Raw genomic sequence first — 11,610 nt, 5'->3', positions numbered from 1 at the left:
TTTCTGTACCTAATTGTTTATATATGTGTTTCAGCTAGCGTCTACATTAAGTTGAAGAAGCCAAACGCTGCTATTCGAGATGCAAACGCTGCATTGGAGGTACAGTGTTCTATCATTTTCTCCGCCATTTTTGTGTGTTTAGTGATGATATTGAATCTTTTTGTGTTTGAGATCGCAGATTAATCCTGATTCTGCCAAGGGATACAAATCACGGGGCATGGCTCGTGCCATGCTTGGAGAATGGGCAGAGGCTGCGAAAGACCTTCACCTTGCTTCTACGATAGACTATGATGAGGAAATTAGTGCTGTGCTCAAGAAGGTATGCACAGGATTGTCTGTTTGCTTTTTTTTTTTCTGTTTGAATTTATAAACAATGCATTAGCATGATTCAGTTACAAACTTTTCTTGAAATCTGCAGGTTGAACCTAATGCCCATAAGCTTGAGGAACACCGTAGAAAGTATGACAGATTACGTAAGGAAAGAGAGGACAAAAACGCTGAGCGTGATAGGCTACGTCGCCGCGCTGAAGCACAGGTAGCTTCGTAGACCATGAAATCGATCAGAATAGTCTTTTGATAACATTAGTGTCAGTTTTTATATTGACATTATCACAGAACTATATTTTTTTGTGTGGCTTATCCATGTCTCTTTTTCTGCTAGGCTGCCTATGATAAAGCTAAGAAAGAAGAACAGTCATCATCGAGCAGACCATCCGGAGGCGGTTTCCCAGGAGGTATGCCCGGTGGATTCCCTGGAGGTATGCCTGGAGGATTCCCAGGAGGTATGGGTGGTATGCCCGGTGGTTTCCCAGGAGGTATGGGTGGTATGCCCGGTGGATTTCCAGGTGGTATGCCGGCAGGAATGGGCGGTGGTATGCCAGCAGGAATGGGTGGTGGTATGCCAGGAATGGGTGGTGGTATGCCAGCAGGAATGGGCGGTGGTATGCCAGGAATGGGCGGTGGTATGCCAGGTGCAGGCGGTATGCCGGGTGGTATGGACTTCAGCAAAATATTGAACGTAAGAGTGACTATTTGTGAATTACCAAAATGTATATTTTATGAAACTACATATATTGCCATAGAAGGTATTGAATCTGTGAGATTGATTTGATATTTGTGAGCAGGATCCTGAGCTAATGACGGCATTTAGCGATCCAGAAGTCATGGCTGCTCTTCAAGATGGTATGACTCGATTTAAAAGTTGCAGTTGATGTTACAACTCTAATGTTTTGGAGTATGTTTGAGTTTTGAATATTTGTTTGAATGTTTTAACAGTGATGAAGAACCCTGCGAATCTAGCGAAGCATCAGGCGAATCCCAAGGTGGCTCCGGTGATTGCAAAGATGATGGGCAAATTTGGAGGAGGTCCCAAGTAAACAGAATAACTAGTTTTCTTCTCTTTGCCATTACTGTGTTTAATTGCGTGAGATGAGAGATATGTTGGAGATTTTTTTTTCATTTTATGTTTCTTTGCAGAGAAGAACTTAAGCTAAACTATGTTCCCTTCGTTAGTAATTTACATCTTTTTTTCGTTTTCCACTTCCTGTGTTTTGAATACTTGGTCGGAGGTCAGATGAGAACTGCTCGTACATTTTTTACATTGTAAGATTTACAAAGCAAACCGTTTTGGTTTTTTGGGCTCAGGCCACATATGGTGACAGTAACTTGGTCGCGTGCAGCCATATGTGTTTTGAGCTGTAACATCAACTGCGAATCTAGCGAAGCATCAGCCATATGTGTTTTGAGCTCAACTTAACAGAAGGTTGTTTAGCAATGTCTTGGACGCTGTCAAGAACCCTCCAAATTGGTGGGGATGACTTGCATTTTGGCCCATCACTTCTAAGGGTGTTAAGAGGATTAACCTTACCTCATCACTTCTAGTGGTGTTAAAATGGATTGACATTCATACCCATCAATTAAGATATTTTGAGGAATTTGGCAGGTGGGTCTGTCAAAGACCACGGTCCTAAAATAATACAAGTGTATAGTTGTTTCTTTATTTTTTTAAGTTGTAACTTGTAAGAACTAAAAAATTGAGTAAGAAAAAGATCAGTGGGTACACTTGGTATTGGTGTTATCCGAAAAATATCATACGACACGTTCAATAATTCTATTAAACAAGGGTCTCTACTCTACACTCTATGAGTAGACGACTTACAGCAATTCTTACCACATAATTTAGTATTGACTATAGACTATCTAAGTAGAAAATGAGTAATAGTATATTTTATGAATCGAATATCTTGCGTGGAATTAATTTTTCAAGGGAATTTAATGTGAGAAGAAGAAGAAGAATTTGAACCCTTTGTTTAGTTCGTTGACAAAGTTGTCGAGACCAAATTATAAGTCCAGTGTTGACGGTTTGATGCATTCACATTTAACTTCGTAGTATACTACTATTATCATTTCAAATGGTTTGACATAAATGGCTAAAACTATGAAGTTGATTCTACAAACAAGTAAGATACTATTTTACTTGATTGATAGTTTTTATTTGTATGCTGCATCTTATATGTTTTATTTTATTTTATTAAAAATGATAGTATTTAGTTTACAAAGAAGGGAATTGAGTTTGGGTATTTCTGAATAAACAATTTGCTTCTCTGATCATATCTCGTTTACTATTTTACATTAGTTGTGTTGTGTCTCATAGTCTTGAGTTCAAATCCAAAAGTGTGATTGAATACAAAAACTGATGATGAATGGAAATGTTGACCAACAACGAAAATAAATGATCATTTAGAAAGAAAAAATCAGTGTAACTGTCAAGAAGGTAAATTTCATTTTATTTGCATCAAATTGGTAGGAATTGTCTATTAGGGGACATATTTGAAAACAATATGAAAATCCAAACTGTTTTACGGCGAATACCAATGGGTCTTAGATGATCATGGGTTACTTTCATACGTTGTATAATATATATATGTAAATTCGGACTTCTGTGGTAGCCAGTATACTTTAAAATTATCAGCAAAAATTATACTCACTTTCAAAGCCAACAATTGACTTGACTACAATGGCTATTTTAATTCAGGCCACATACTATATTCATACTTATTTAAAAAAATTGATTTGGCTCATATCGTCTTTGAACAACAATAAAATCTTAAATGGTTGAAAATTAATAAATATATATATATATACATTACAGGTCAATGATGATAAAGCCAGAAAAAAAATAGGAGCCAAGCCTCTAAGTTAAGAAAAGATTCAAACGTTGTTGATAGCGTAAAACTTCACATTATTTTCATGATATTTTTCCTTCTTATAGCCTTTTGGCATTATGTGAATAATTTACAATACAAAACCAAAAGAAATTTAAATAAACTTGTATATTCTTGACTTTGACGAACCCCTACACCATACCCTAATTAACAATACTTAAAATCCACGTTGCACCCTTACTGCTTTACATGGATTTCTTATGCTACTACATATATATTTATGATTTTTTACGTATGCGTGTGTTTGTATATATATATGCCACGCATGCATAAAACATGACATTCTTTAATGCTTGTGACTCATCTCCATAGAGTTGCCACTATGTCAATAGCGAACAGTCAAAACCCAAAATCATGAACACCAAAGTCTTGGCAATAGTCGAGAAACATCCAATCCTTGTCGTTGATTCCTTCGGGTGACCATATTGGAAAATCTGCAACGGTGCCGAACATATTGTTGTCACATAATGTTCCACCCACGGCGCCATAATTACTGTCACTCNTTCAAACGTTGTTGATAGCGTAAAACTTCACATTATTTTCATGATATTTTTCCTTCTTATAGCCTTTTGGCATTATGTGAATAATTTACAATACAAAACCAAAAGAAATTTAAATAAACTTGTATATTCTTGACTTTGACGAACCCCTACACCATACCCTAATTAACAATACTTAAAATCCACGTTGCACCCTTACTGCTTTACATGGATTTCTTATGCTACTACATATATATTTATGATTTTTTACGTATGCGTGTGTTTGTATATATATATGCCACGCATGCATAAAACATGACATTCTTTAATGCTTGTGACTCATCTCCATAGAGTTGCCACTATGTCAATAGCGAACAGTCAAAACCCAAAATCATGAACACCAAAGTCTTGGCAATAGTCGAGAAACATCCAATCCTTGTCGTTGATTCCTTCGGGTGACCATATTGGAAAATCTGCAACGGTGCCGAACATATTGTTGTCACATAATGTTCCACCCACGGCGCCATAATTACTGTCACTCCTCCACGAGCCCTCAGCTTTAGTAGTTTCGTCGGACCATAAGTAACTAAACAACTCATCATCATTATAGATGTTGTCAAGTATATGATTTTCATTGTCCATCGAACTGTTTTGATCAGTAACCGTGCTACTGCTTTCGTCTTCTGTTGTTGTCGTGCCACTTATTTCTAAGGTTTTTGTGCTGGTTGTCTTTGGTTCCAATGAGACATCATCTGGATTCGATGAGATTGTTTTGGAGTTATCGGTATTACAAGGTTCTTGGGTAAGAGATTGATGGGTCACAGGGTCGATTCCCATCTTAAGAAGTTTTTTCTTGATGTTAGTATTCCAATGGTTTTTTATTTCGTTATCTGTTCTTCCAGGTAATCTTGAAGCTATCTTAGACCACCTATAATACACAGACAATGGTTTAAAAAAAATACAAATTAATCAAAAGAATATATAATATTTAATAAAGTGTTGGTGGATATGTTTCTGAAATATAAACACAAGAAGATTGACAAATTAAGTTAACATTATTTTTGGAAGCGAAGGACGTTACTTTGTCTTGAAGTTGATTTCATTGAAAAATAAATGCAAATCTAAAGATTAATCTACTTATTTGACCATCTTGTTTGGAACTATCTAATCTAATTTATTATTTCGCATAATTTACATAACACATACATACACTAAACATGTTGGATCACATGCATTTGACTTTATATTTTACGAAGAACCACACGATCCAAAGTCCAAAACAATGTTTATCTCAAGTCTCTCTATCTAGTTTTGTTACAACGTAAAAATTGAATTCTAACATAAATTTGTCAATTTCAAGCTTCCGTCCACATATATATATATATATATATATATATATATATATATGACACAAATCATTAAGTAAAGAATTAGAAGAAAAATAAAAGCAAGAATCTATATATGGAATTTAATAAATGATTAGTTATTTCGGCTTACTTATTGCCGAGATGAGCATGAAGATCAATGACAAGTTGTTCTTCATCTTTAGAGAGAAGGCCTCTCTTCAAGTCAGGCCGGAGATAGTTAGTCCACCGTAGGCGGCAGCTCTTTCCGCAGCGGCGGAGACCGGCCAGTTTTGGCAAAGCACGCCAGCAACAATGGCCGTTGGTGAGTATGAAGTTTATGAGCTTCTTGTCTTCCTCTGCCGTCCACGGCCCTTTCTTCACCCCTAGCTTGTCGCAGCATGGCTGCCTCCCCATTAAATATTAAATCTATATATAATGTATGTTTTATATATTATGTAATATGGGGATGTGAAGAAGAGAGTAGAGAGATGGGAGAGAGATGGAAAACTAAAGTTATTGAGGATGGAAAATCTCAACAGCTTGCAAGTTTTGTCAAAAGCCTACCAAAGCTCACCCACCTATATATAACCTTCTCACACCTTTCTCCCACAATAGTAAATTTACTATTCATTTCTTTTTTTTGTTAAATACATATATACATTATGCAGTACTAACAAATTACCAAGAAGTTAGTGGCATTATGGCAAGACATTTGTACTAGTAGCGGTTTGGACTTTAAAGACTTTTACTTTTTAAAAGTTTCTAATAGCCAAAATTTGCCCAATCCGATTTTTACTTATCTTTCAGTTTAAAAAAATTCTAAAGCCATTTTTATTTAAAATAATTTTTCGAAATTTTCAAAGTAACTTAGTATATGTACCCGTCTTCAGTACTTTATCATTAGTCTGATGATCTAAACAAAAATTATGCATTACTCGTCCATACAAATAAGTGTATACAATACAGATCAGAATTTTTTAAGGTACATGTAACGTAGCCTTATTTGTTGTTGTGGTATATACAGATGTCATGATGGGGAAGGTACAACAGTTTCGAATAATATTTTTTTGTATTTTACTTTATCTATGTATAATCGTATATACTATGGTTCATTTAAGTTTTTATTGAATTTTTGTTGATTTCAGTTTATGAGTAAATTAGTCAGCTAAGGAATTACGGGTTTTGATAAAATAAGTTTATTCCAATAAATAATGGTTCAGGTTTTTTTTTTGGGGTCAGAAATGATTAAGGTTAGGAAATATAATTGGCCTTACTTTGTCAAATCTGACGCTAATAGGATCACAGAAAGGAGTGTTGGAGATGTCGCATTTGGTTGGTGAAAATGACTTTGGAACTAATGTGAAAGGGTAGGGTGCGTGCGAATGTACGCAATCACACGTGCGACTCATCACAGTTTTAACCCAAATACTTGTTCAAGTATCAAATAAAAATATATACTTTGTATTTTACCAAGAATGCTATAAGCTTACAGTATTAATCCAAAGATATTGATTAACGATGGTCATTATTAACCACTTAAATTGTCGATGAACCAGGGACCATAAACAAACAATGGTCATTTTGTTGCTAACAACACCAAAACTAATAAAAATTGAATCGTTGATTGGTTTGTTGTCGCTAGCAATATACAAAATAAACACGAATAAAAGTCATGAACGAGTCTTTTTACAATACCGATTTTACAAAGATCAATGAGAGCTTAACTCCAGCGCGATAAACCATTTTTTTGGCAACCATAACAAACCTGATTACGTATAAATGTGTCTCTATTTTTGGTAAGATTTTCTGTTTTACATAACATAGAAGAAACTTAAAAGCTTCAATACTGAATTGGCAAAACATAAATTATTGTCGCCGATAGGAAGATATATATAGACGAATGCGTATTTGACACATAGGTGTACACGTATACATCATGTATGATGTATCAATTTATCTTTCTAGACCATTCTAATCTTTGCGACTTGTGGGTGACTTGCAATTTTAGGTTCATGGTTTTGGTACACATTAGTCTTTAAGTATATACATTTTCTCAAACGTGTGATTTTCGAACTCATCGGTGAATTGTTTAAACCGATCCGAATTATTTTTATATCTTTTTTATAGAATGTATGCTAAAAGATGATATTAGTGCTAGTAAACGTTATTACTTACTGTGAAATATTGTTATCCTAAATGATGAAATAGGTGGACATATAAACGGTCAGTTTACTTGGTACACCAAAATAAGAGTTGTAAATTCTAACTGAGTATACATTGTGATGTTTTGCAAATGCATTTTGAACTTACTTTTGGGGCATTCAAGTGCAATGCCAATACGTTAATTTTGTCTTTTTAAAAAATAAAGTTTGTTAACTTTTTCTCGAATAGATCCGAACAGTCTAACCTTTTTATTTCTTTTAAAACCTCTGGTATCAGAAAAGGATTTTAGTTTTCTGCTAAATGATGAATCACGATTCAACGAAATTAGTAAGTAATTAATGCTTTAGCATTCTTTGTCTTGATTCCGATTTCTTTGACTTGTGTTTAGTTCTACCGCTGCTCAAAATAATGGAAACAAAACAACAATTTCTAACTACGATATATTTTTTTTGTTGGGAGAACAACACTATAATTCTTTCCACACCAAATAATGTACATATGTTCCCACTTCTTGCCCACGAAAATTTTCATTGCACTAACTCTTTTGTTTTTTTTTGTTGGCTGAATCATTATTCTCTAAGTAACACATTTAGTGAAATACGTCTTATCAATATTTTTTAAAAATGATTATTAGAATGTGGTCGTTCAATTTATTAAGTGTGTAAATGTATGAATCTTTTTTCCATTACATGGAATCTATTCTAAAGTTACAATTTATTCTTTGTTAAAGTGACATTTGAAAACCTTAGAATTAGGAAACGAGACTTCCGCTCTAAACCCCACCACTTTCTTCTATTTCTCTACAACTCTCGTTTGCTAATTATTAATTAATTAAGATTCAAGACTCTTAATGATCGCTTGTTCACTTAATCAAAAGTGTTAAATCAACTTCTTGCTTTAATCCCATTTTCAAGTCACCACTTACGTAACTTACGAGTAATGCCATCGTCCATCGTCATTATATTATGCATGCATATAAATTCGTGTGTATGTATGGAACTGTAAATATAAAGAGGTGGCACCATTGTTAGTCAAGTCACTTTTGTCCCCTTTATATTGTAGACTACATATTTATTTAATTACTTACTATCTAAAAACATAACATTTACTGGAAAATGTTACAATGTATGTCTGTTTAACATAATTATTTACAGTTCATCTTCAGATAAAACTATAAGCAATGTTTACCTATATGTTACATGCATGTCACTGAAAGTGGTAAGTCATACATAGTATATATACATATGAGAACAACACGATACAGATAACCTATATATGGTGGTCATGCAAAAAGCCAATTGTGAATTTATGTTAAACAGAAAATTGCATTTGTCACTGCATAGTTCGCATGAGATGTTACATGCTCAAATAAAAACACCGGTTATAAAGAAAATCGACATACATATATTTGTTAGCAACATGATTAAAATATAGTTTTGTTCTTAGTTTCAGCTTTATAAATGTTGACAAAAAGAATTTCCTAAGACAAAAGCAAAGTAGCTATTTTCTGGAGAATTATATCAAACACACTGATGAGGAATTTTGATTGTTATTAATAATTACTTATAGTTATACGACTGTTTGAATTAAATCAAAGTAATTTGAATATCTAGCTGGACCTACAGAAGAAAAACTCTTTCAATGGGTTCTTCTTGTTGGGTCTTGTGCCACGATGATCAAATATTTTTGGCCCTTTTTGCTACCCATGTGATCAACAAATGTATTATGTTCTTCACCAACCGGTTCCATATTTCTTCACACGTAATTTCACAAGCGCAATTACATTACATTCCAACGATTTGCAAAGCATTTAAAGAAATATTAGCTAGACTGGCCATTTAGTATTTATGTAGATTCCACAAAGTGGCTTCGATTGACCAAAAATCCTAGTCTGATCAGCGCTCGTAAATAGCATTTATAACCTTTTCAGCATTAGTGTTTAACTCTTATGCATTCAATCTTAAACATTCATCTACCTCACCATACTATTTTAAGTAAAGAAAAAATTAGACCGCTAACAAAATCGAATCAAATCTTAATAAACAGCGGATATTACAAAAACTCAAATGGTACCAAACCAAATCCGAACCATACTAGAAAATGAAATGAAACGCCGACTTCTAATTCATACCACAACATATACTGCAAAGTTGATTGCATGGTGCATTGTCGTGTGCACTACAAAAAATATACGTATTCTTAACAAACGAAAAACGCTATAATATCGTTTTAATAGCGATTTCGTAAACGCTGTCTTTGTCGGTGCTATCTTAGAGGAGGCACATACAACAGCGTTTTTTTTCCCTACGCTATTAATTGTCTCTTTATAATAGCACTATTATATCGCTATATTAACATTATTAGTAGCGTTTTTTTTTGTCATAGTATAAATAATAGTAGCAAAATATTTGCACTCTGGTTTTATCAAATGTAGCTATATATTATTGCCATAATATATTTTCCAAGCAGCCTGATTATGCTTAATATCTATAATTTATATATATATATATATATATTATATGTATTCAGATTTTGCAAAAAAACCAGTATATAAGAAAAAATTTATAGAAGGCTCAAAATACAGTACATATCTTCTTAAATATTTCAACTACAATACACTACATACATTACAAATCTCAAACTAAGTCTTAACCTAACATTAAAACTGCCACAATCAACAAAAACATGAACCTAGAGACTCTTCTAAACCTGTAATAACTCCTCAAGGAAGTGAGGTGCAAGCTCTAACACACGTTCTTCAAGGCCAAATTTAGATCACTCCTAAGAGACATAAAGAGCTTCTGCAAAGGGTCATCAGTTCTACGAACTGGAATTCCTCCTGTAAACAAAAGCTTCACTACTTTGACATGTAACTCTTTGTTTCCATGACTATAAAAGAGAGACATGAGCGTTGAAGTTAATAGGCCTCCTACCAAAGAAGATAAATCAGTGAGAACACGAATTAATATATTATCCGACACCATGGATATTATTATGTAAGAATCACCATGGAACCCAAAAACCAGAACCCAAATTGATATATTATCCAACACCATGGATAATATTATGTAAGAAACACCATGGAAACCAAAAACCAGAACCCATGTAAGAAAGACCATGAAAACAAACAAAGTTCTCAGATCCTCACCTGCAAACCATAAATAAACCCAAAGAACTTTATACCTTTATTACTTAGCTTGGCCGTCAAATCAGATGAGAGTAGAAGAAACACCATGGAAACAAACAAAGTCCTCTTCACATCCTCACCTGCAAAGACACCAAAACGACACCTGCACCACACCAACGATTCTAAGAACCATTATTAGTTTGTTTAAGTCTGAAATAACAGCCAAAGTTCAAACCATAAATCCCACATGTATCAATCTTAAAATCCAAGTGAAAAAGCTTCATACCTTTCTTAGACACTTCTTTCGTTACAGCAATTGAAGATGTCTCCGTATACCTACTTCATACCAAACTAAATGAAATCACAAACCAACCACAAAAACTAAACCTAAAATTGCTCGTCTTTAAGCTATAAGAAACTTCATCCATTAAGCTTAATCAAAGCTTGCTTCATCATCTGCACATCCCCAATCTTCATCCTTGTCAACGAATCCCTAATGTAAAACCTCATATCGTCTCTACAAGCTTTATCACTAGGCTTCAAGACAACAAATACCTCATCTGAAATCTACAAAATCAAGCTCGTAAATACAAACTTCATCATTAAAGATAGATGGAGATTAAGTTGAAGAATTACCATGGCTGCTTCTGGGTTTCTGTAGAAACGGATTCTTGTGTAGTGGAGGTAGCCAGATCTGGAGTTAAGGTGACAAGAAATGGTGGAAGATGAGAAAGGAGGACGAGTTTCGTTGAATCGGGTGGGTTTGGTGGTCGCGGCGGTGGAGGAAGACGACAATAAGAGAAGAGAGAGGAAATCTGGAGACGAAGAGGAGATCTGAAGAAGAAAGGAGATTTTGAGACAAAGAGGGAATATAGCGTGCAAATGGTTGCACAATTGAAAAAGTTGAAGGAATTGGAAAAAATTATTCAACCAAATTTCACCAATTTGAATAGAAGAGGTTGAAGAAGTTGAAAATAATTATTCAACCCATTCAATCAAAAAAGTTGAAAAAATAAACTAATTCTACTGCAAAAATGTTCAACTTGTTCAACCACTATTTTGAAGATGAATGGTTTGAATATTATTTAGCCCAATTTTGTTGAACTTAAAATTTTCAATTTTTTCAATTTTAAGCAACCATTTGCAGCCATACTATCTAGAGTGAAGAGGTAAAATTAGAAGGAATATAAAATAAAAAAAATGGTTTCTTTTTGCTTTTTTTTATTACACTTAAGCAGAAAATGAAATTGTTTTGGCTAAGTATCACCCGT

At 34.0% G+C, this 11,610-nt stretch overlaps 2 protein-coding genes and 1 long non-coding RNA gene across 4 annotated transcripts in view; 1 reads left to right on the top strand and 2 right to left on the bottom strand.

Annotated features, from left to right (window-relative positions):
* The window catches only part of LOC104720184 (FAM10 family protein At4g22670), a 9,644-nt gene extending 8,105 nt beyond the window's left edge, over positions 1-1,539 (top strand). The window contains exons 9-11 of the mRNA XM_019231252.1: positions 927-1,018; positions 1,125-1,182; positions 1,276-1,539. Of these exons, the coding sequence (XP_019086797.1) occupies positions 927-1,018; positions 1,125-1,182; positions 1,276-1,376 (251 nt within the window). The 3' untranslated portion in view covers positions 1,377-1,539. The remainder of the gene's footprint in view (positions 1-926; positions 1,019-1,124; positions 1,183-1,275) is intronic.
* Positions 3,834-5,609, bottom strand: LOC104718050 (protein ODORANT1-like). The gene is made up of 2 exons (XM_010435707.1): positions 5,201-5,609; positions 3,834-4,631 (listed from the first exon to the last, which is right to left on the bottom strand). The coding sequence occupies exons 1-2, from the start codon at positions 5,461-5,463 to the stop codon at positions 4,082-4,084; spliced, it is 813 nt and encodes a 270-aa protein (XP_010434009.1). The 5' UTR covers positions 5,464-5,609; the 3' UTR covers positions 3,834-4,081.
* On the bottom strand, positions 9,760-11,239 carry LOC104718049. Of its 2 annotated transcripts, XR_756337.2 has the most exons (4): positions 10,976-11,239; positions 10,626-10,906; positions 10,396-10,502; positions 9,760-10,141 (listed from the first exon to the last, which is right to left on the bottom strand). It is a non-coding gene; the product is annotated as an uncharacterized LOC104718049 (long non-coding RNA). The 2 variants fall into 2 exon arrangements; XR_756336.2 differs by having other exon boundaries at positions 9,760-10,502; positions 10,976-11,238.

This window comes from Camelina sativa, chromosome 10, assembly GCF_000633955.1.
Source record: "Camelina sativa cultivar DH55 chromosome 10, Cs, whole genome shotgun sequence".
Classification (NCBI taxonomy): Eukaryota; Viridiplantae; Streptophyta; class Magnoliopsida; order Brassicales; family Brassicaceae; genus Camelina; species Camelina sativa.
The sequence above is the reverse complement of the archived record's forward strand: the minus strand, read 5'-3'. Positions and strand labels throughout refer to the sequence as shown.

Bases quoted from the DNA above. Each gene is read 5' to 3' on its own strand.
- LOC104718050 (XM_010435707.1), bottom strand. From the start codon at position 5,463: ATGGGGAGGCAGCCATGCTGCGACAAGCTAGGGGTGAAGAAAGGGCCG. The intron at 4,632-5,200 runs GTAAGCCGAAAT...TGTGTATTATAG, and splicing joins CATGCTCATCTCGGCAATAA to GTGGTCTAAGATAGCTTCAA.